We start from the raw sequence: 25396 nt of genomic DNA on the forward strand, positions 1-25396 counted from the left end.
TGTCTAATTTGTAATATTCAGCTGAAATAATCTCATTACCTTTATGCCAAGTATCTTGAGCTGCTACCTAGTGTTGCAGATAGGTAAAACCTTACAAAATGAAGGCCTTGTAAAATCATGGCTCACTCCTGTTACTTTGGCTAAGTAGAAAAGGCCTATGGGAGTGACTCAGCTGAATCAGAGGTAGAAAAACAAGTTATATAACCATTGTGTGTTCACATTGTGGTGTATGGTGGTTGGTTGGATTATGTTTGTTGTATTTTAAAAGTATGTAACTGAGAAAAGCTCAACTGCTTAAAAAGGCCTGGTTTTTGCAATAAAGGAGCTCTCTTTTGCACCTGCCTGGGGAGTCTGCATCGCTCTGCTTCTTAAGAACCTAGCAGTTCCCTAATACAGCTAATAGCACAAGCAGCATGATCCAAAGTCACCAGCAAGTCTATCTACACAACAGTATCAATTATAGCTCAAATGCTATTTGCATTCAGGCTAATAACCCTTCTGTTTTGGAAATGCAGGATGACCAACTGAAAAGCTTGGGACCCATCAATTTTTCCATCATGTCCTTCGTCTTGACCTTTCTCTCAACATGCAGAAGAGAAAATTCTCCCCATAATTCCCCAAGAAAGAAATTGAAACCTGAAACTTGTTAAGATGACTTAGAAGTTTGGCAGCACCAGAAGTACACTTTCTTGTTCCAGCCCAAATTTCTCAATTGGCACACTTACACTTCCTATTTTGTTTTAGCTAAAGTTATATACTTTGGACTCATTCATGAATTCTAACTGGCAGCACTAGCAGCTCTGCAGCCAAACGAATCAGCTCAATAGTCTTCTGAAAACTGACCCACTGAAGAAGTCAGTGTGATCTGACACAATCAAATTTAGCTCCAGTATAAGTGCTGTTGCCAAATGAGTGTATAGGGATGGCATATATCAGCGAAAGCATAATCAAAAAAAAAGACTCTGCCAATAAAGAAAACCTTAATTCCAACACCACAATTAACAGTGAAAGCCACCCACATTCTAAATTTGCCCTGCTAGATGTACAGGTTGACTTTATAGGAAAAGTAAAAAAGTCAATAGTATTTATAATTTATTTCCTCAGACCAGATACAAGGTGTCTACTCTGGGACATAACTGTATTCTGAACTCTGTTGATGAGCTACTGATCAAACAAATGTAAACAGGCACACTGTAAATATCACATTTATTTAGTTAAGTGGTAACAGCTATATTGAAGAGCTCTGAAATATGCGATCACATTTAACAGACTGCACATCTTTCAGGAAAATCTTGTAGAGCACCATCTACACAGGAAAAAACAGGGCACTGACCAACACAACCCTAAAAAATATTTTGAGTAAAGAAAACACAACAAATTTACTGTTGAAGTACCCTTTACAATCTTGTACTGAACTCAGTTTCCAAGCAGAAACAAAGCTCAAACATTACCAGAAAAAAAACAGATGCAGCAGCTAAAACAACTGAGATAGATGTTACTATAAGCATCCATCATGCTACTACCTTCTCTATACCTGCCCAAAGAATTTGTAAGTAAAGAACTAATGGAAGCCCTCTGCCCTGCAGAATAATCAGTTTTGTGAAAATGCATTACAAAGTACACCAAAAATGGTTACATAGTTGAAAACTGGTTACTTTCCCTAAAGTATACCACGAATAGTATTGCCCTTTAAACATGTTTCAGATCAGTGAGAGCAAGGAACTACTGTTTATATAGATATTATTATAGCAAGCAAAACTTACAGTTTAATTATATGAGGATGTCTGAAGAGTTTGAGGTTCTGGATTTCCCTGCGGATTTTTCCTACAACATCAAGGCTGCGAATCTTCTGTCGATTTAGGATCTTCACTGCGACTTTATGCCCAGTTAATTCATGTTTACCAACTGCAAGAAACAAGGCCAAGAAATATCACAGTTAAGATGTAAGCATTCCACATTAGCCCCATTATCCTTGGGGAGGTTGAAAACCAGATGGCACATTGTTTCTTCTGCCCTACTCCAATTTCTCTCAGAATTCTATCATTAGAAGATGAACTGGATATGTAGGAACAAACCTTAAACCTAATGCTCAGAAGTCTTGCTGCATGACTATGTTTTTGCACTACAGTAAACAGCATTTTGCATCCCAAAACACTGCCATCCTTTCTAATTATGGAGACCATTTTCTTTCCCTGTACAAGTAACTTCAAGCTTTTGGCTCACTTGGCAACCTGCTCACACACACTCTTCTACTTTATCTGCAAGGATACTCTTACTAAGGACATCACCGCTATCCTTTCCTCAAAAAGCCCGTTTCAGCAATTACTCTGAATTACTGCTAAAAGTATCTAATCAGTTTACTTAATAATTACTTATCTGTCTTTGGAGCAGTCTAACCCTAAATAAGCTCCACATTCTGTGCAGCAAACACCAGGGCTTTATTATATAAAATAAGTGACAAAAGTTATATGAAATGCACAAAATAAAATCCAATAGTAACTGTGAGAAGCAATGCAAACATGCAACTTCTTACATTCCTCAGTTTCTTTCCTACTTCTGAGAGAGTTTCATTTTTCTTTCAACAGGGGAACTTGAAAATGTAAAACATTTCCTAGACAGGTAATCCTCTTAAATTCCTTAATTTTGCAGGTGCTATTGAAAGTAGGTATAATAGAGTTGCTAAGAATATTTTTTTAAACTCAACATTATATTACAGATAAAGCACAAAAGGTATCTCTTCCACTAGAAGGCTTCACTATCTGCATCAGTTTCTGCATGCAGTGATATAGCACTAATACTATAATAACTACATCACTTTCATCCACCACCCTGAATCCTACCATCTGAAGACAAGCCAGATTTCAGACACACACCTACATGGTTCATCCTTGTCCACTTGAATGGACATTAGTAACAGACCTGTGCTGAACTCAAAATTAATTACAAAGATTACAGAAATAATCTTCACTTTGCTACATAATATAATAGCAAATACAAGTTTTTCCACATGCATTTAATCAAGACAAAAAAAAATGTATTTTTTCTACTGTAAGGCAGCTTTGCAGCTTTATTATTGTGTGTATGCTATCACATTAGAACTAAACTGTTAATCCCTTGGGCAGAGCATCTCACAATGGGATGATGCAATTTTATCAGTCATGCAGTGAGACTCAGTGGCTCATTAACAGAAGATATCTCCCCAGGGAGGATTAGTTGTGGAAGGGATAAAGAAAACTGCCCACCTGGTTTTAAGAGTGGGCCAATTAACAGAGGATAACTGTCCCACCTCTAACAGATGGCAATAACACTCATCCCCCACCACATCTTGCCTTTGAAAGCCAAGACATTATCCACCCCTTATTCTATTACCATGTGCATCATGCCCAAATCAATAAACTCTACACAATGTAACCTTACACACAGATCATACTTAAGATTAGGTTTCCCTGTGGTACACAAGGGGCTTCTCCATCTTTATGCATTATCCACCAAGTGTAACCAGGTCCTTGAGCAAAATGGATGGGTTTGCCTTTGCCTGAGGTGGGACTACTCTAAACAGTCTTTCCTAAAATACCTTTCACATGTACCACAGAGACTTTATCTCCATCCTCTGTGTGCAAGGGCTCAGACTGGGCAGGACCAGCTCGATTGATGGACCCTTGGGTGTTGCCCATCCAGGTGGCTTTTGCAAAGTTAATTTCCCAATTTCTGAAGGTTCCCCTGCCAAGTGCCTTCAGGGTAGTCTTAAGTAATCCATTTCACTGTTTAACTTTCCTGGCAGCTGGTGGATGATAAGGGATATGATATATCCATTCAATACCATGTTCTCTGGCATTTATAAGGCCATTCTTGAAATGGGTCCCATTGACCAACTCGATTTTCTTAGGGGTGTTATATCTCCACAGGACTTGGTTTTCCAGGCCCAAGATGGTGTTCCGGGCAGTAGCGTGAGGCACCGGGTAGGTCTCCAACCATCATGTGGTGGCTTCCACCATGGTCAGCACGTAGCGCTTGCCTTGGCAGGTTTGGGGAAGGGTGATGTAGTCAATCTGCCAGGCTTCCCCATACTTATATTCCGACCATCTCCCACCATACCATATGGGCTTCACCTGCTTGGCCTGCTTGATCACAGCACACGTCTTACAGCCATGGATAACCTGAGAAATACTGTCCATGGTTAGATCTACCCCTTGGTCTCATGCCCATTTATAGGTAGCATCTCTGCCCTGATGACTTGTGGCATCATGGGCCCATTGAGCTAGGAACAACTCCCCCTTATGTTGCCAATCTAAATCTATCTGTGACACCTCTATCTTTGTAGCCTGATCTACCTGCTTATTGTTTTGGTGCTCCTCATTTGCCCAACTCGGGGACATGAGGATTTACATAACAGACTTTCACAGATAGCTTTCTATCCTGGTAGCTGTCATGGTCTGAGCTTGGCGAGATGTTAGTGCTTCTATGAGAATACTTCTTTTCTTGGTATTTACTGTGAGATGTGATCAGAGACAGAGCAGAGCAGGCTCCAACTTACGATTGAAAGGAAAAAAACTTTATTAACTTAAAGCTACAGGGAAAAACACACAGAACACAGGATGAAAACTTTCCAAATTTCCTCCTCCTCCCCCCACCAAATTTCTTAATTCTGTTACCACCCTTTGGATAATCAATTCTCAGTTCTTTGAGAAGAGAGGAGTCCCTCTTGCACTACAGACTTCACCCAGGAAACAGTCGAAACTTCTCGTGTCTCTGTGTCACGTGTGGCACCGCCCGGAGAACATTTTGCCATCGTGACCTCTTCCTTCCATGTCCAGTGCTCTCACCACTGCACATGGACCAGAGCTGCTTCTAGGGTTTTTCCCTTTAAGGATGCTTTGTCCAGTTCCAAAAAAGAGCACAGTCCCTCTCCTTTTGGGACACCTGTCCCCCCCATGTTTCATCTCCTGGGGCTGAGGGGTTTCTTGAACAGAGATCATCTTCCTCTTCTTCTTCTTCGAAGACGGAGGGCACCACCACCACCCTCCTCACCCGTCGTCTCTGTTCACACACTTTCACGTCACCGCACTCTCCTGGCTCTGAGCCCTTGCCTCCCCCTAGATGCAGTCTCTGTGTCACAGGAACTCAAGGGTTCTGTCCATAGCTATCCAAGAAAAGTCCAGCTAAAAGCCACTCCATCATCTCCTCCCACCTAGAATTCTTCTCAACTTCTCTCAATCTCACCAACTCCAGGAGGAATCAGCATTTGCAAGGTTTCTATCGTCTCAAGAAGGGTTAAAAGTCCCAGGCTCTGCCGGTTTGGTTCATGAACTCCCACGGCTGGCTGCCTTGCTGGGCACCCCCCCCTTCTCCTTCACTCCAGCCGCGCTATCACAAGCACAGTCTGGTCTCTCTCTCTTCCTCTGGGGGGGGGGGGGGGGGGGAATGGGGGATGGCTGCCCGAAGCCCTCGCAGTGCTCTCCTCCACCCTTCGGCCCAGGCCTGGCCTACCTCCCTCCGGCCGCATGGCTCCCCTTCCCCCCCCCCCCCCCCCCGCCCAGCTCAGAGCTGGGCAGGGGAGGTTTGCTCTTGTCTCAGACTGGAACTCAAAAGGAACTTCTAGTGGGAGTTCACAGCTTTTAACCCCCTGTGTTCTCAGAGGTATATCCATGCCCTCAGTGGACAAACTAGGTGCCAATATTAAAATCTGGACACCGATTAGCGTGACCACACCATCCAAAAAAAAACTCGTTTCCCCTCAAACCATGACAGTAGCGATGTCTTTCCACTCCTCAGCAGCCCAGATAGGCTTTCCTCCACACTGCCAGTTGGCCTTTTTCCACCTTTCCAGCCAGCCCCACAGAGCATTGGCTACCATCCATAAATCAGTATAAAGGTAGAGCTTTGGCCACTTCTCTCTTTCAGCAATGTCCAGAGCCAGCTGAACAGCCTTGAATTCAGTAAGCTGACTCAATCCACCTTCTCCTTCAGTAGCTTGTGCAGCCTGTCGTGTGGGGCTTCATATGGCTGCTTTTCACTTTCTTTTCATCCCTACGATGTGATGCGACAGGAACCGTCGGTGAAAAGAGCGTATCGTGTTTCTTCTGCTGGTAGTTCATTGTACGGTGGAGCTTTTTCAGCCTTACTTGTTCCTGCTCCTCTTTGTCAATGAGACCAAAGTTTTCACCTTCCGGCCAGTTTGAAATTATTTCCTCCAAAATCCCAGGGCCATTCGGGTTTCCAATATGGGCACACTATGTGATGAGGGCAATTCATTTGCTCCATGTGGGGTCAGTGGCGTGGTGGGTAGAGGGAACCTTTCCTTTAAACAACCACCCCAGCACCGGTAGTTGGGGTGCCAGGAGTTGTGCTTCCGTGCCAATCACCTCTGAGGCAGCTTGAACTCCTTCATAGGCAGCCAAGATTTCCTTCTCTGTGGGAGTGTAGTTGGCTTCGGATATTCTGTAACTTCGGCTCCAGAATCCTAGTGGTTGGTCTTGAGTCTCCCCAGGCACCTTCTGACACAGGCTCCAGGACAAGCCACTGTTTCTGCCTGCAGAGTAAAGCACATTCCTTACCTCTGGTCTGGTCCTGACTGGGCCAAGGGCTATTGCATGAGTGATCTCCTGCTTGATCTGGGCAAAGGCTTGCTGCTGTTAAGGGCCTCAGTGGAAATCGTTCTTCTTGCAGGTAACCAAGTAGAGAGGGCTCAGGATCTGGCTGCACTCAGAATTTTGCATTCTCCAAAAACTTATGGCGCCTAGGAAATCTTGTGTTTCCTTCTTGCTGATCAGTGAAGACATTGCAGTGATCTTATTGATGACCTCAGTGGGAATCTCATGCCATCCGTCTTGCCACTTTACTCCCAGGAACTGGATATTTTGGGCAGGTGCCTTGACTTTACTCTTCTTGATGGCAAAGCTGGCTTCCAGCAGAATCTGGATGATTCTCTCTCCTTTTACAAATACTTCCATTGCCATGTTCCCCTAATGTCCTGAGTTGACTGTATGATGCTTTTATCCCCAGTGGTCTGTTCTGTTTATGCTAAATAATAAGTTTTGCACCTTTAAGACTTGTTCCAGAGAATGAGGAGGGGACAGAAGAAGCGCACAGTTTGTTTTTAGACACTGCACTCACTCCTCCACATTCCTGATCCTGGACTGTTGTTGTCTACAGATAGACAAACAGGACAAAGCTCTCCTTTGTTGTAGTTAGTTTTAGCTAGCTGAGGCAAAGAAGTTCCCGAGACAGTAGTTTGACTTTTTTTTTTTTCCCTTTTCTTTAGACCTGTTTAAACTTGCTCTAGACTGAACACCCAGAAGAGCACCGGCAGCTCGCACCTGTGGCCCACCAGGCTGGGCCTGGGCTGCAACATTTCCAGTGCCGGAGGGACTGATAAGAGACTGAGTGAGCCAAGCTGCAACCCAGGGAAGGGACCTTTCTGAGTTTGTCATCTCTTTTGGAGCAGCAAAAAGTTTTATTGTTTAATAAACATTTTTTTCACCTTTTCTCCAAGGAGGTATTTTTTCTTGAACTGGTTGAGGGAGGGGCCAATTGAATCTGCTTTTCTAGAGGAACCCCTTTGGGGGTTCTCTCTGAAATTTGCCCTGAAACAGGACAAATACATCTAGTGGCACTCAACATAAAGGCCTTCATGTAGTTCTAGTCCCTAGGCTTTTTTGAGGTTTTAATACCTTTCTGGTCACTAAGATTATTGTCTCTAACACATAACTTTTACAGTAGAGGGGCAAGGATTAGAATAGCTATTGTGCTGGGCTTGGTGATAATGATTTATAGGGCATTTACAAAGATACTGAAGTATGCTTATCGCACACTGCTAAATACTGTAAAGCAGCAGACAGAGGAAAAGGGGCAGAGAGATAAATCAGCAGCTACCCCAGTCACTCAGGCTGCAGCCAACACCCCAGCTCCTCAAGTTGTAGTTAAACCAGACAGTAACCGTAAGCCACTGGCAGTCGCTACAAGAAAGAAGCACACAAGCAAAACCAATCAGCCAGTGATCGACAATGATGATCCAAAAGAAAAACTCTCAACACCAATTACTGATACAAAAGCCAAAGTTAAAGCAATTAACACAAGATCAAAAGCCACTATTAATTCCTATTCCCTGAAAGACCTTTGTAGCCTAAAAAAAGATTACACTGGAAGACCTGATGAATCTATAAGCAGTTAGTTAGTCCGTCTTTGAAATGCTGGAAGCGAAGCTACAATTTTAAACAGTAGTGAGACGAAGCATTTAGGATCCCTTTCACATAATCCCGTCATCAACCAAAGAATGATAAGGAGAACTAACCCTCACAGCTTCTGGGCACGGGTCCTGGAAAGTGTAACGCAAGGATATCTGTGTGAAAACGATCTCCATATGCAAGCTCCGGGCTTGCTAGGGTCCCGTGGAGGGAAGAGGCTTAAAATGCCAAGTCACGGTGAAGTAGCAAAAGAAGTCCCTCTCTTCTGCCTTTCGGACCCCAGCTTATCCCTCTGTAACCCCATAGGTCACTTCTTCTTAACCCCTGCTACTGGACAATTTCTGATCCTCTCTTGCCCTATATAATGGGCTGTTTTAGCCCATTCTGGTTAGAAGAGCCATCGCTGGAACCCTTCACAGAGCCCCCAATAAAACCATCGCTGTGGAACGCCAGGATGAGTCTTCTCCTCTCTCGTGTCTGCCTGCCGGCTGGCCTGCACAACACCTTAGCAAGCAAAGAGCTGAAATTATAAAAGAGCTGAAAATCACTAAAGAGCTGATATCCCTTAAGCTTGCTAAGGTTGCCTGCGGCTAAGAGCGGCTTGGGTACTTGGACAGTCTGTCCCCAAAGGACTGAGCTATCCGGCCCCGTGCTGCCTGCTCGGGGGCAAACTTGCCTAGCAGGAAGCCAGAATACAAGACTGCAAAGCACGATGAGCCAACCTGTGATAAGGGAGTAAAATAGGAATGTAAAGTCCTTCCGGTAATACATATGCCACTACTCCAGCTCCTTCAGCTACTATTGCTCCGAGTTTGATAACCTGATATGGGGTAATTGCCCACATGTATTGAAGAGCTTCAATTTGATGTTGGGTTTGTGACACCAATAACACCACTCAAATACTGTCTCCTCTAGATAAGGCACAGTTATTCATCAAAGATACCCAAAATACAAGAACTTGAGAATCTGATATCAACAGAGGATGTAAAATAAGAGAAGTTGGGGTACAGAACCATATAGCATTCTGAGGGGTTATTCTATGAATCTTCATGTCTAGGCTAATAGGTTGCAGTCCCACCATGCAATCTACTGGTGTAAACAATTCCCTTTGCCTTCTAGGTAATAATTTGGGAGAGATACCATCTGGAAGAAATTCAGTCCTTGCCATGTTTGTACGATCATTGGATGTTTGATTATGAATACTCCATCTGTTGAACAAGAAAGACTGCTTTAGTAAGATGCGAACACCACTGTTGTAAAATTTAAGTACTGGTTAGCTTTTTAAAATTATTTCCTCAATATTCCATTTGTTCTTTCAATCAGTCTTTGCATTTGGTGAGGAGGTCCGTAATGCAGAACGAGTTGTTCCAGTACTTTAATTCTGTTATGTTGATTAGCATATTTAGTCGGTTTAGCAAAAAAATTGTCCCGATGCTGTATTCACAGCAGAGAATACATATCACCACCTTCTTGACATGGGCAGGGGGCCAATGTAATTGACCTGCCATGTATTCAAGGCCCACCGACCCTATTTTATCTTTGCCCATGGCCTATATTATGTCCTTAAATGTAGCTGAGTACAAACAGTATAATTACATACACATGGCTATAAATGTGTAATGACAATGGAACAGAAAGCATTAGCAAGATTACCACCTTCCAGGGTTGTACATTTTCGCTTTTTTTTTTTTCTTTTCTATGAGGGTAACCATGTATCCTGGTTTAGGGCAAATTTGGGAGAGAATCCCCAAAAAGGGCTTCTCCAAAAAACAAACCCACACGGCCCCTCCCCCAACCGGTTCAGGAAGATTTCCTCGGAGAGAAGTGGAAAGAACCTGTTTATTTGACAAGCACAGCACCCCCCAGCACACACAATGAACAATACCGGATGACACCACTCTTCCACTGCTCTGAAAAAGATGACAAATTCAGAAAAGTCTCTCTTGGGGGTTTGCTCTGTTATCAGTCCCTCTGGCGCTGAGGCAGCTGCTGCAGTCACAAGGTGTAAACTCTCTCTCCGTGTTCCAAATCCCAGTCCGGAGCAGTCGGCAGGTCCAACGGGGTGAGGGGAACAGTCCAGAAAGGAATTTGGACTGTTTAGTTAAATTAACTAATGGGGGGGGGGGAAGCAAGAGCAAGCAAAGCAGAAGCGAAGCAGAAGCAAGAGCAGAAGCAAAAAGCAGGGGCAAGAAGCAAAAAAACAGCAACATGCACTGGTGCTATCTGGATGTCCCGCCGAGTGGCTGATAAGAGGCCAAAACAAAACCTTCACTCCACCAGTCTTAAAGGCACAGAACATAATATCCAGCGTAAATTACACACACATGAATGGGGATAACAGTCACCCTAGGACATTCCACCCCTTATCCCCATATCGTCAAACAATTTCCTCCTATCTCATGTCTATACGGTTTAGTGTACAGACAATGGCAATAACATAGCAAATGATATTTGCATATCAATCTCACCCCACAATCAGATCTCCCTGAGGTACATATCGTGTTGTTCCATCTCTCTGCATTATCCACCATGTGCAGCCTGGTCCCTGAGCAAAGACAACCCCAAGGATGGGTTTGTCTGTACTTGAGGCAGAATTGATCCACACCGTCCTCCCTAACAGACCTCTGACATGTACCACTGGGACTTTATCTCCATCTGTTATATTCAGGGACTCAGACTGGGCAGGACCTGCTCGGTTAGTGGAACCTCGGGTGTTGACTAACCAGGTAGCCTTTACTAAATGCTGCTCCCAATTTTTGAAGGATCCCCCACCCAAGGCTTTCAATGGGGTTTTTAGTAGTCCATTGTACCTCTCTACTTTCCCTGCAGCAGGTGCGTGGTAGGGAATATGGTACACCCACTCAATGCCATGTTCCCTAGCCCAGGTGTTGATAAGGCTGTTCTTGAAATGAGTCCCATTGTCTGACTCAATCCGCTCAGGGGTGCCATGTCTCCACAGGACTTGCTGTTCAAGGCCCAGGATGGTGTTACGGGCAGTAGCATGAGACACAGGGTAGGTTTCCAGCCATCCCGTGGTGGCTTCTACCATGGTCAGGACGTAGCGCTTGCCTTGGCATGTCTGGGGCAGTGTGATGTAGTCAATCTGCCAGGCCTCCCCATACTTGTACTTGGACCACCGCCCACCAAACCACAGGGGCTTCACTCGCTTGGCTTGCTTGATGGCAGCACACGTCTCACAGTCGTGGATAACCTGAGAAATACTGTCCATGGTTAGATCCACCCCTCGGTCTCGTGCCCACTTATAGGTGTCATCTCTACCCTGATGACCTGAGGCATCATGGGCCCACCGAGCTCGGAATAACTCTCCCTTGTGTTGACAATCTAAGTCTATCTTTGACACCTCTATCTTTGCAGCCTGGTCTACCTGCTCATTGTGTTGGTGCTCCTCATTAGCTCTGCTCTTGGGGACATGGGCATCTACATGGCGGACCTTCACAGGTAGCTTCCCTACCCTAGCAGCGATGTCTTTCCACTCATCAGCAGCCCAAATTGGTTTTCCCCTACGCTGCCAATTGGCCTCTCCCCATCTCTCCAGCCATCCCCACAGAGCATTAGCTACCATCCATGAATCAGTGTAAATCAGGGTTTTTTGAGATCTTTATACCTCTATGGTCCCTGGGTTTATTTTCTTATCCAGAAATAGCTCTTGTATTGTCCCTAATATGTAGCTTTTACAGCAGAGGGGCAGTGACCAGAATAGCTATCCTGCTGGGCTTGGTGGTAATAGCTTGTAAGAAGTTTATAAACATGTTGGGGTCTGCTCCAGGTGTGAATGGTTCGTGCTTATGGTTATGCATCCAGTTGGTTAGAGGAGGAGCAGGGGGTGAGGCTTTTCAGCCTTTGCTTTCCTTCTTCTCCTCTGAATCTCTTACATCACTGTTGGAGAATGTTCAGTTTCCCCTGAATGTTAAAGAGACTGTCTTTCTGGTACTCAATCTGGTAAGCTTCCTCTATATAGTCTGCTGCATCTCTAGAATGAGGGCTGAGATTTCTAGATGGGCTGATGAGATCCCTGACTCAGGAATAGACCCAGGTGTGGAAAATCCTAAGTGGTGTGGGAAATGGGAGGATATGGGCCAAATCCTGAAGGAATTTTCTGACCCTATAGTCTGGGACTTTCCCCATGAACAAATTCAGAACCCAGCTGAGGTGGGGAAATATCTGAAAGAGAAGTACCAGGATGACCCTAAGGAGAAAAAGATCATTGCAGTGAGCTGGGCCTTGGCATATGCTTATCGCGCGTTGCTAGATACGGTTGGGCAGCAGACAGAGGCAGGGGGGCAGGGAGATAAATCAGCAGTTATCCTGGTCACTCAGGCTGCAGCCAACACCCCAGGCTCAAAGACAGCAGCCAAGCTAGATAGTGAGCCTAAGCCAGCAGCTAAACCAATGGCTGTTGCTACTAGCACTAAGAGTGGAAAATGCACGGGCAAGATCAATCGACCAGTGGATGATGATGATGATGATGCAGGAGAAGGACCCTCAGCGCCTCCTGATGTAAAATCAGAAGTCAAAACAGCAGGTGCCAGATCAGAAGCCAATATGGAGTCCTTTTCCGTGAAGGACCTCCGTGGCCTAAGGAAGGATTACACCCGGCGACCTGATGAATCCATAATTAGTTGGTTAGTCCGTCTCTGGGATGCTGCAGGTGAGGCCACAATTCTTGATGGCACTGAAGCAAGGCATTTGGGATCCCTGTCACATGATCCTGTCATCGACCAAGGAATGATGAGGGGGGCTAACCCTCACAGTCTCTGGGCACAGGTCCTGGAAAGTGTAGCACAAAGATACCTGTGGGCAGACAATCTCTATATGCAGCAAACCCAGTGGAAGACCATAGAGCAAGGGATCCAACGCTTGAGGGAAATGGCAGTGGCAGAGATTATCTTCTCAGATGACGTAACAACTAGGAACCCAGACTTGGTGCCATGCACGTCTGTGATGTGGCGGAAACTTGTACGACTCGGGCCACATGAATATGCTTCTGCCTTAGCCATAATGAAGCGGGATGAGAGGGATGAGACTGTGCTGGATATGGCAAAGAAGCTCCGAGCATATGCAGATGCTGTGCATGGCCCAACACATGCCAGAATCGCAGCAGTGGAAACACGTCTGCAGAAGTTAGAGGATAAGATAGAGGAGAATCACAAGAAGCTCAGAGAGGAGATTAAGGAAGACCTTCTCCAAATCTCGGCAGTACAGATCAGAGGTCCTAGTGCCCAATACAGACATTCCCCAGATGGAGAGAGAAGGTACACCCCACGAGCTGAGCTGTGGTTCTTCCTGCGTGATAGTGGGGAGAACATGAGGAGATGGGATGGGAAATCTACTGCTGCTCTGGCACGACGGGTACGTGAATTGAAGGAAGGCAGGACTCAGAGAGGGAGCTCCACCAAGAGGAAATCAGCTCCAGTTGCCCGTAGCCGAACTGCCAGATACGATGATGATGATGACATGTCCGATCCCCTTGAAGGAACATCCAAGACATATGCCCAGGCAAAGAAGCATGACCAGGCTTAGAGGGGCCCTGACTCTGGCCAGGTAGAGGCTAGGGAAAATCGTGTTTTCTGGTCTGTGTGGATTCGTTGGCCTGGCACATCGGAACCACAGGAGTATAAAGCTTTGGTTGACACTGGTGCACAATGTACATTAATCCCATCGAGACATGTGGGGACAGAGTCTGTTTCTATTGCTGGCGTGACAGGGGGATCCCAGGATTTCACTTTGGTGGAAGCTGATGTAAGCCTGACGGGAAATGAGTGGAAGAAACACCCTGTTGCGACTGGCCCAGAGGCCCCATGTATTTTGGGCATAGATTACCTTCAAAGTGGGTATTTTATGGACCCAAAAGGACTCAGGTGGGCATTTGGGATAGCAGCTGTAGTGACAGAGGGCATTCAGCAATTGAATACTTTGCCTGGACTGTCCGAGAATCCATCTGCGGTAATACTTCTGAAGGGAGAAGAGCAACAGGTGCCAGTTGCCACTTCCACAGTGCATCGACAGCAGTATAGAACCACTCGAGATGCTGTGATCCCCATCCATAAGATGATCCGTGAGCTGGAGAGCCAAGGGGTGGTCAGCAAGACCCACTCACCCTTCAGCAGCCCCATTTGGCCTGTGCGTAAATCTGAAGGAGAATGGAGATTGACGGTGGACTACCGTGCATTGAATGAAGTGACTCCACCACTGAGCGCTGCCGTGCCAGACATATTAGAGCTCCAGTACGAGCTGGAGTCCAAGGCAGCGAAGTGGTACACCACTATTGACATTGCCAATGCATTTTTCTCCATTCCTCTGGCAGCAGAATGCAGGCCTCAGTTTGCTTTCACCTGGACGGGAGTGCAGTACACCTGGAACCGACTGCCCCAGGGGTGGAAGCACAGTCCCACCATCTGCCATGGACTGATCCAGACTGCACTGGGAAAGGGTGAGGCTACAGAACACCTCCAGTATATTGATGACATCATTGTGTGGGGGAACACAGCCACAGAAGTGTTTGAGAAAGGACAGAAAATCATCCAAATCCTCCTGGGAGCTGGTTTCGCCATTAAAAAGAGCAAAGTAAAGGGACCAGCTCGTGAGATTCAGTTCCTAGGAGTGAAGTGGCAGGATGGACGGCGTCAGATTCCTACAGATGTCATTAACAAGATCACAGCTATGTCTCCACCGACCAATAAGAAGGAAACGCAAGCATTCCTAGGTGTCATAGGCTTTTGGAGAATGCACATTCCTGAGTACAGTCAGATCGTGAGCCCTCTTTACCTGGTCACCCGCAAGAAGAACAATTTCCACTGGGGCCCCGAGCAACAACAAGCTTTTGCCCAGATCAAGCAGGAAATTGCCCATGCAGTTGCCCTTGGCCCAGTCAGGACAGGACCAGAGGTGAAGAATATGCTCTACTCTGCAGCCGGGAACCATGGCTTGTCCTGGAGCCTTTGGCAGAAGGTGCCTGGGGAGACTCGGGGTCGGCCACTAGGATTTTGGAGTCAAAGCTACAGAGGGTCTGAAACCAACTATACTCCAACCGAGAAAGAAATCTTGGCTGCCTATGAAGGAGTCCAAGCTGCCTCAGAGGTGACTGGCACGAAAGCACAACTCCTCCTGGCACCCCGACTGCCAGTGCTGGGGTGGATGTTCAAAGGCAAGGTTCCTTCCACTCACCATGCCACTGACGCTACATGGAGCAAGTGGATTGCCCCTATCACTCAGCACGCCCGTATAGGTAAACTGAATCGCCCTGGGATTTTGGAGGTAATTACAAATTGGCCCAAAAGGTGAGAATTTCGGTGTCACAGATGAAGAACCAGAACCAGTGACACGGGCTGAAGAGGCTCCTCTATATAACCAGCTGCCACCAGAGGAAACATGCTACGATCTTTTCACGGACGGTTCCTGTCGCATCATAGGGATGAACCGGAAGTGGAAAGCAGCCGTATGGAGCCTCATGTTGGGTGCCAAAATTTGTCCTGGTTTAGGGCAAATTTGGGAGAGAATCCCCAAAAAGGGCTTCTCCAAAAAACAAACCCACACGGCCCCTCCCCCAACCGGTTCAGGAAGATTTCCTCGGAGAGAAGTGGAAAGAACCTGTTTATTTGACAAGCACAGCACCCCCCAGCACACACAATGAACAATACCGGATGACACCACTCTTCCATTGCTCTGAAAAAGATGACAAATTCAGAAAAGTCTCTCCTGGGGGTTTGCTCTGTTATCAGTCCCTCTGGCGCTGAGGCAGCTGCTGCAGTCACATGGTGTAAACTCTCTCTCCGTGTTCCAAATCCCAGTCCGGAGCAGTCGGCAGGTCCAACGGGGTGAGGGGAACAGTCCAGAAAGGAATTTGGACTGTTTAGTTAAATTAACTAATGAAGGGGGGGGGGGGGGGAAGCAAGAGCAAGCAAAGCAGAAGTGAAGCAGAAGCAAGAGCAGAAGCAAAAAGCAGGGGCAAGAAGCAAAAAAACAGCAACATGCACTGGTGCTATCTGGATGTCCCGCCGAGTGGCCGATAAGAGGCCAAAACAAAACCTTCACTCCACCAGTCTTAAAGGCACAGAACATAATATCCAGCGTAAATTACACACACATGAATGGGGATAACAGTCACCCTAGGACACCATGTCTGGCAGAGTAACTGCAAGGGGGGGTGACTTTATTCAATTCTCTATAATCTACAGTCATTCTCCAAGTGCCATCTGTTTTTTTAACAGGCTGCCAAATAAGATTGTTAAAAGCAGTCATGGTTTCCTTAACAATTCCCACTTGTTGAAGTGCCTGAATGGTTGGAGTAATTTTCTCTTTTCCCCAGGAATATGATATTGTTTTGCAGTTACAACCTTGTTAGGCACAGGCAGCACAACAGGATCCCACTTTGCCAATCCACCCAAGACTCATAAATTCCAGTTGCGAAGTCCTGAAGCAGAACCAACTGTTTTAAAGTTTCAACTGTTTTTCCTGCCAACATATCAATACCCACAATAGATTTTTTTTTAAACTGGGGCAGTTAACACAGTTGTGGTAAATTGAGTGGCTTTTCCTATTAAGGTAACCTTGGCTCAGAGGGCTGGGGTTAAATTCCCCTAAATCCACAGGTCTGTGATGCGGCTTCTTTATTAATGATATCATTATGTAATACAGTAACCTCAGCTACAGTATTCACCAGAGCTAACACATGTAAAATCTCCCCAGATCACCACTTTATAGTTAAAGGAGCATAGGGACATTGGTTCCCCCTCACACTAAGAGACTACAGTGGTAGCAATTTTGGGGGACCTGCCAAACCTTAATTTCTGACATTTGGGCATTTTCCAGGTAGTGCTTTGCCTTGAGATGGCAGTTGGGAGTGGGGCTGGAGTGGTTGGCTTTTTTGCATAGGTGCTAACTTTTGCTGTTGGTGGAACACTTCTGATGTCATAATCTCATTTATTTCTCAGCTTAGTGGGGGTACCTTTTTACAGACAGGTTTCTCTGACTTGAAGAAAGGTTTGTTGCTTTCTATGCAAATTAGTTCTCACATGCAGTCTTTCTGGAAATGGGTCGGAGGTTTTAGGGGTCTTGGGTGGTCTTGATCCCCCCCTACAGTCCACGCCTACTACTCAGCCTCATTTCTGTGCTTGTGATGTGATGTGTTGTGCTTATGTCCAGGAGCTACAAGAATGTTTGTCCCAGAAAAGTGCTGCCCTACTTCTGCATGGCCCCTTCTCCAGCCACATCCTGTTCTTTCCCACAGATTACCAACAGTCCTTGGTTGGCTCCACTGCCATCTGTCTATAGGTGTTTGAGACATACATATTAGCCCCTTATTTTCTGGGATTTTACACCGTCTGGATTGCATCCTGTACTTACTGCACAAGACACAACTGTTATCACAATGCTCCCAGGCACAGCAGAGTAAGGTGATGAGTAGCATAGCACTACAGCAGCAATTAAAGCAAAAAGTGGTCACTAACAAGCACTAGATTCTAAGAGGCAAGTGAACCCGACGGCAAGCACAGGAGCCTGCCCGTTTATAAGCTGAACTGCAATAACAGCTACAAATTCGATCTAGCACATCCCCAACAAACCTGTTATCTCAAACCCCTCTTGGCCTGCATTGGATGTCAAAAAAGGACTGTTGTGGTGGAGCTAGTGTTATAATTTTAACATGTTCTTGAATGTCCCTCCTGTTAATATTTCATCAAATAAAACTAACTTGAAGGGCTAATAATCTGCCTTATTGACACACTTAGTTTAAAAAAACCCCAAACTTGCAAGTTTTATTATTGCTCTATTTCCATAATACCCCTCCGTCTACCTTATTTGGTTTAAGTTGGGTTTTCTTGTAGGCTTGTAGTTACTGATTGTGTGAGAAGTACACACATACATGTATGAACATCAGTTTTAAAGAGTAGAGGTGATAGTAAAAGATTTTAAAATCATAGAAAATTTGGGGAGCTAGAAAGAAAGTTAGGCTTAGTAGGCCCTGAGAAAATGTTAAAGGTCGGCCCTGGGAAATGTTAGGCCTTGTATTTGCTAGATCATGTGAAACTGCACCTGTGTAGTCAGTATATGATGATATAATTGTTAGATGTGATTAGATATAATTATTGTTTAAGGAATCATAAGAAACTATGTTAGGGGTTTGAGGGGGATCACGAGAAATCCATGCTTGGATTAAATCAATGTATACAATAGAACAATGTAAGTTTAATAATTAATACGCAACTTATATAACAATAGAATATAAAACATGTTCGGCTCGAAACCATGTCGGGTTAGATCTGGGTCTGTGAACCCCTGACACCCAGAGCTCTTTAATAAAAGCACCTGCATAAAATCATTCCGTGATTATGTGTTCCTGAATGCTAACAGAGGGAGAAATCACTTTGTGGTAAAATGTAGCATCGTTCTGCATACTGACTTGCCTGCCATAAGTGGTCTGGGAATTTATTTAGGAACTGAAAGCAAGTGTTAGTGTTCATGGACTAATGCTCTTTTTCCGTAAAAAAAATGTGTTATCTTGTCCCTAAATAATGTGCTATGTTGTTTTCTTCTTGCTCTAGCTGTACTTCATAAAAAGGGCATATTTTATCTGTGATGCACTAGTTTTCTTCTTTAGCACACATTCATTTAATACTATATCTGTGTATCTGTGATTGTTTTCCTGTAACCTTTAGCATCTTCCCTTTCTGGTGATTGATATGGTTTCATCAATTGGCAATAAAAGGATAAACTAACAATTTTTTTTAAATTTTTTTTTAGTTAGGATTTTTCTTGAGAGCTCATGTAATGTAGCATATGGCTTCTTGAAAGTGGGTCTTTAGTTTTAACAGTGGTGTCAGCCCCAAAAGCTGAGTGGGAAAACCAGTGGTTAATAATTCTTAAAGGGCTCCTGCTGTCAAGATAGCTGTTAGTTGAATTCACTCTGCTATTTCCCCTTTTACCCTCCACATAACTGGGAAAACATCACATCAGTACCAGTTTAGCTTTTCATCTGGTTGTGCTAGCCTGAGTCAACTATTGACAGGCTTAGCTCATTTGACTGTTCCTCAGATGGGCGGTCATGGAGAAGAAAGCTGTTTCTAGCCAATATCCAGTCAAAGCTAAAACACCACAGAAGTAAAAAGCTGTGGCGTAAAAGAGTACTGGACCAAAATCAGTTATGTGTTAAAAAAACTGATGATTCCTGCTGCAGGCAAATGCAAACGTCCAGATTTTTTTAATAGTTAGACTTTCAGTGATTTGTACTGAGAAAATGAGGGTACAAATTACCTTTGTAAATATTCAAACTTTGTTCAAGGCTGTAGGTTCAAACCCCTGGTCTGTATTGCCTCCAAAACTGATGTAAATTGGTCTTCTGGATTAAGGCAGTGATAAGAGAACTGAGAATGGACAATGAAGATCAGTTTGCTATCTAATGTTGCTGTGCAGCAATATGCCTTTGCACAGCATCACAGCATTAACTCTTTTTTCTGTAAATACTAATGAAAACTTTTAGTTCCTATTTCTAATGACTATCTTCTTCTAAGCCTTGGGTTGGCCATTTGGCATATGACAGAAATGCCTCATTAAACACAGCATATGCTTGTTCAGCTTTTTTTCTACAGCCTTCATGACTAGTACCTGCATTTCATAAGAATGTCATATTTACTCTGAATGTCCTCATGATCTGGGTTTTTTTTCCAGTTGAAAGCCAGGTGAACAAAGTTTAGACACTGTTGCTCTGCACTTGAACAGTTCAAACGAGTCATTGCTGCTTTAAGACTGTCTTAGAAATGTTCATGTTATGCATAGCCATGGTGACGCATGAAGGCAATTGTCATTATCAAAGAATAAAGAAATAGAAGGAAATGTTAGAGCTGTAAAGGGAGCTTTTTGCAGTTATTCTTTTGAAGGACTGATAGCTCATTGAGGCTTAGGGTGACTAATATAAATATATTTTGATTGCTTGTTATCTGTGAGGCTTCTTAGATAATTTCTGTCAAGAGGTAATAAAAAGTAGCTTTCATAAATTTAACACTGGCTTCTTTTCTACATGATATTATCTGAGGTCTTGCTTTCAGTTTTCTTTATGCAAAATTCAAAAGTAGTAACCAGTCCGTTACCAGTTAGTGTCTGCTGTTTTGCTGATACTAGATATTTTGAACTGCTTCATCTCTCTTAGGTTGCAAATTCAAGATGTGGTGGGGGCTGTGTATTCTATTTCCCATCTATTAGAGGTGGGACAGTTATCTTCTGTTAATTGGGCTACCTATTAAAACCAGGTGGGGCAGTTTTCTTTATCTCTTCCACAACCAATCCTCCCTCTGGGGAGATATCTTCTGTTAATGGGCCATTGAGTCTTACTGCATGACTGATAAAATTACATCATCCCATTGTGAGATGCTCTGCCCATGGGGAGGAGCCAAACATTCCTACCTGGATATAATATGAAATTTGTAACACCACAGGCAGCCTTTTCCCACTGGATTCCCAGAGGAGCAGCTTTCTTTCCCACTGGATTCCCAGAGGAAGACCAGGCCCATCTACTCCACCACTAGACCTTCAGAGGAAAACTACACCCTTCTACAGGATCACTGCAGCCACCAACACCCTGACCAACAGTGTGTCAGGTTGTATTTTGACTCTGTCAGTGTTGTTTTAGTTTACTGCATTTTTACTTTTATTTTTTTATTTTTTTCCTAATAAAGAACTGTTATTCCTATTCCCATATCTTTGCCCGAGAGCCCCTTCATTTCAAAATTATAATAATTCAGAGGGAGGGCGTTTACATTTTCCATTTCAAGAGAGGCTCCTGCCTTCCTTAGCAAACACCTGTCTTTTCAAACCAAGACAGATTTTGGCACCCAACGTGAGGCATGAGGGCATCTACAGAAAAAGGGTGAAAAAGGAATAACAGCTCTTGAGTAACCTAATTTTTGTGGGTTGGATATAGAAATCTCATTAGGTGGCACCATGTGGTCTAGCTTACCCTGGTTTGGGTGGCATGTGATCGTGGCTATATTTCTCCCATTTGCAGCCCCTTATCTCAACATGGGTCCTATAACTTCAGGCTACTGTGGCTGTTATCCAGTTTGCTTTATGGGCTAATGAGGTGAGGAATTCATAGATTTTTAACTTCCTCTGGAAGGTGGGCACATGGATTCACAGCTATCCCACACTAACTGTATGTTTTTGGGGTTACTTTAATAATGGTACTTACTGTGAGGAAATTACACTGGGGTAAATTTTCTCCCAACCCGTCAACCAGCTCTTTGGGTCTACCCCACCAGTTTTCAAAGAGTTCAAATCTTTTCTAAATGCTAATGATTTCATATAGTGGTTGGTGTTGCTGATATGTCTGTTAAGCCTGTTCATTTTAGCATTCAGAGATAAGGGAAGATTGACTTGGATAACCACCCTGATACCTACCCCAGAGAATAGGGATGCTGCCCCAGAACCTGACATGGCCCCAGAAACCAGGGATGCTGACCTACCACCTGACCCTGCCCTGCAGCCCACCTCAGAAATGAACCACCCAGACTGGGGCTCTGGTGAAGGAGATATGCAAGATGGGCCAGATGCTGAAGGAGTACATTTCCCCAGCTGGTGAGAAACCCTCTCCCTGCCTCAAAGAGGGAGAGTCTGATGGTGCAGCAGTGGAACCCACAGATGTTACAACTACCCAGGTTCCAGCTGAACCACAAGGGCAGTCACAGCCAGCAGCAGTTGCCCCCTGTGGAAACGAGGAAGTCTAAGACGAAATCAGAGCACCCAGATAAGGATAAGAAAGGAGGGCCCTCACAACCCGCAGGGGAGCCAACGGTTGAGATCATCACCGAGTCCCTGACATATGAAATTCTCTGTAACCTGCACAAAGAAATTGTACAATGGGGGCGTGAGGCTTATACAATCTGGTACAGGTGTGCAACTGGATGGTGGTGAGGCAAGGAATTTGGCACCCTTGACCCAGGACTCAGGTATCAATCAGGTATTTGTAAGGGAGCCAGGGCCCCTTTCCCTCTGGGAGCAGCTTTTAATGTGTGCAAGAGAGAAGTTTGTCCACAAAGAGAGAATGCAGGAGTACCATCATAGAACCTGCTCGAAGACCCTTGAGGAAGGGATCCATCCAACAGCTGAGAGAAGTGGTGTTACTGGAAGTACTCTTTGAGAAGGATTGATGGCATGATAATGACCCCAACAAGGTCAGGTGCACAGGGCAAATGTTGTGGAATCTGGCAAATCTAGGGCCATCTCAATACATCACCTTGATTGCAATGATTAATGACAATAACAACTGAGAGACAGTGGGTTCTGTCACCAACAAGCTTAGAAATTACAAGAGTATGATCAGTGGCCCGATGCAGGCACATGTCTCTGCTGTGATTAAGGACCTCAAAGAAGAGATGAGGGAGGTGGTGAAGGAGGAGGTGAGGAGGAACAGTTCCCATTTAGCACCAGTGCGAGTCACAGGCCCCAAAGTCACAGCCCAATGTCTCCCAGCTAGAAAGAGAGGGTACACCCCACAAGCTGACCTGTGGTTCTTGCTGCGTGACCATGGGGAAAACATGGGAAGGTGAGATGGGAAACCCACTTCTGTCCTGGCAGCACGGGTGCTTCAACTCAAGGATCAAAACACTAACCGAGGGAAGTCCAGTAAAGTGAAGGTAGCCTCAGCCTCCCATGACTGAGTTGCCACGTATGATCTGTCAGATCCCCTTGAAGGAACCTCTAGTATGTATGCCCAGGAATAAAATTATAACCAGGGCTAGAGGGGACCTGCCTCTAGCCAGGAAGAGGCACAGGAAAACCGGGTCTTTTAGATGGTGTGGATCTGATGGCCTAGCACATCAGAGCCACAAAAATATGAAGCGTTCGTTGATACTGGTTCACAGTGTACCTTAATGTCATCAGGACATGTGGGGGCAGAACCTGTTTCCATTGCCGGGGTAATGGAGTGATTGAAGCTATTGACCCTGTTGGAAGCCAAGGTGAGCCTGACTGGGAAGGAGTGGCAGAAACATCCTATTGTGACCGGTGCAGAGGCCCCATATATTCTAGGCATAGACTTCCTCCGGAACAGCTATTACAAAGACACAAAGAGACTCAGGTGGGCTTTTGGAATAGCTGCTGTAGAGGTAGAAGACATTAAACAATTGAATACCTTGCCTGGACTATCAGAAAACCCATCTGCAGTAGGAATCCTGAAGGGGGAAGAACAAGGAGTACCAATTGCCACCTTGACGGTGCACCACTGGCAGCATTGGATGAATCGAGATGCTTTGATTCCCATCTACAAAATGATCCGTGAGCTGGACAGCCAAGGGGTGGTCAGTAAGGCCCACTCACCCTTCAACAGTCCCATTTGGCCTGTGCACAAGTCTGAAGAAGAATGGAGATGGACTGTGGACTATCGTGGCTTGAATGAAGTGACTCCACCGCTGAGCGCTGCTGTGCCAGACATGCTGGAACTCCAGTACGAGCTGGAGTCCAAGGCAGCAAAGTGGTATGCCACTACTGACATTGCTAACGCGTTTTTCTCCATTCCTCTGGCAGCAGAATGCATGCCTCAGTTTGCTTTCACCTGGAGGGGCGTGCAGTACACCTGGAACTGACTGCCCCAGGGGTGGAAGCACAGCCCCACTATCTGCCATGGACTGGTCCAGGCTGCACTGGAAAAGGGTGAAGCTCCAGAATATCTGCAGTATATTGATGACATAATTGTGTAGGTGTCTTGGTTTAGGGCAAATTTGGGAAAGAACTCTTAAGGGGTTTTTTAGAAAAGCAGATTTAATTGAAAGTCCGCCACAAAAATACCCATGTCCCCAAAAGTAAAGCCAATAAAGAGCACTAAAACAATCAGCAAGTAGACCAAGCTGCAAAAATAGAAGTATCGAAAATAGACTTAGATTAGCAACACAAAAAAAAGTTATTCCTAACTCAATAAGCCCATAATACCTCAAGTCATCAAAGTAGAGATACCACCTATAGGTAAGCACTAAACCAAAAAGTGAATTTAACCATAGACAGTATTTCTCAAGTTATCCATGACTGTAAGACGTGTGCTACCATCAAACAAGCAAAGCGAATAAAGCCCCTATAATATAGTGGACAGTAGCCCAAATACAAGTATGGAGAAGCCTGACAGATTAACTACATCACACTGCCCCAGACACGCCAAAGCAAGCCCTACATACTCACAATAATAGAAGCCATCACAAGATAGTTAAAAACTTACCCTGTGCCTCATGCTACAGCCCATAACACCATTCTAAACCTTAAAAAGCAAGTCCTTTAAAAGCAGAGTTGTGGCAGTCATATTTTCTGGAAAAATCCCTTCGCTCAGGATTTTTCTCCTGGGAAGCTGAGAAGCCTCAGAGAAAAAGGAAAACAATATTATCTCATTGCTTCTCCTGTGTTTTGCTGTGTTGGGTTGTGTTTGGAGATTGTTTATCCAACAGGTGATTGTTTTATTGGTTTCAGGTGAATTGTTTTGGCCTAATGACCAATCATGGTCAAGCTGTGTCGGGGCTCTGGAAAGAGTCACAAGTTTTCATTATTATCTTTTTAGCCTTCTGCAAGTATCCTTTCTCTATTCTTTAGTATAGTTTAGTATAGTATTCTTTAATATAATATAGTATCATAAAATAATAAATTAGCCCATTAAGAACATGGAGTCAGATTTATCATTCCTTCCTTCATCAGGGAACCCTGCAAATAGAATACATAGTAAGTACCCCTGAGAGGATTGAGTCAGACAACAAGACTCAGTTCAAGAACAGCCTTATCAACACCTAAGCTAGGAAACATGATATTAAATAAGTATACCATATCCCCTACCATGTACGAACTACAAGCAAAGTAGAGAGGTACAATAGACTATTAAAAACCACCTTAAAAGCATTAGGTAAGAAATCTTTCAAAAATTAAAAGCAACATCTGGCAAAAGCCACCTAGTCAATTAACATCCGAAGCTCTACTAACCGAGTCAGCCCTGCCCAATCTGAACCTTTACATAGAGTAAATAGAGACAAAGTCCCAGTAGTACGTCAGAAGTTTGTTAGAGAAGACAGCTTAGATCAATTCTGCCTCAAGTACAGACAAACCCATTTGTAGAGTTTACTTTATTCAAGGACCAAGTTACACATAGGAAATAATACAGAAAGATAAAAGAACACGATGTATACTTCAAAGAAATCTGATTGTTGAGTAAAAACTATATATAAATATCACTGCTG

General features: G+C 44.6%; 1 protein-coding gene across 1 annotated transcript in view; it reads right to left on the reverse strand.

The window, feature by feature from the left end:
- Positions 1-25396, reverse strand: part of LOC132341460 (5'-AMP-activated protein kinase catalytic subunit alpha-1-like) — a 66683-nt gene that overhangs the window by 29321 nt on the left and 11966 nt on the right. Inside the window, exon 3 of the mRNA XM_059873044.1 lies at positions 1764-1905. Within this exon, the coding sequence (XP_059729027.1) occupies positions 1764-1905 (142 nt within the window). The remainder of the gene's footprint in view (positions 1-1763; positions 1906-25396) is intronic.

Source organism: Haemorhous mexicanus, chromosome W (genome assembly GCF_027477595.1).
Source record: "Haemorhous mexicanus isolate bHaeMex1 chromosome W, bHaeMex1.pri, whole genome shotgun sequence".
Taxonomy (NCBI): Eukaryota; Metazoa; Chordata; class Aves; order Passeriformes; family Fringillidae; genus Haemorhous; species Haemorhous mexicanus.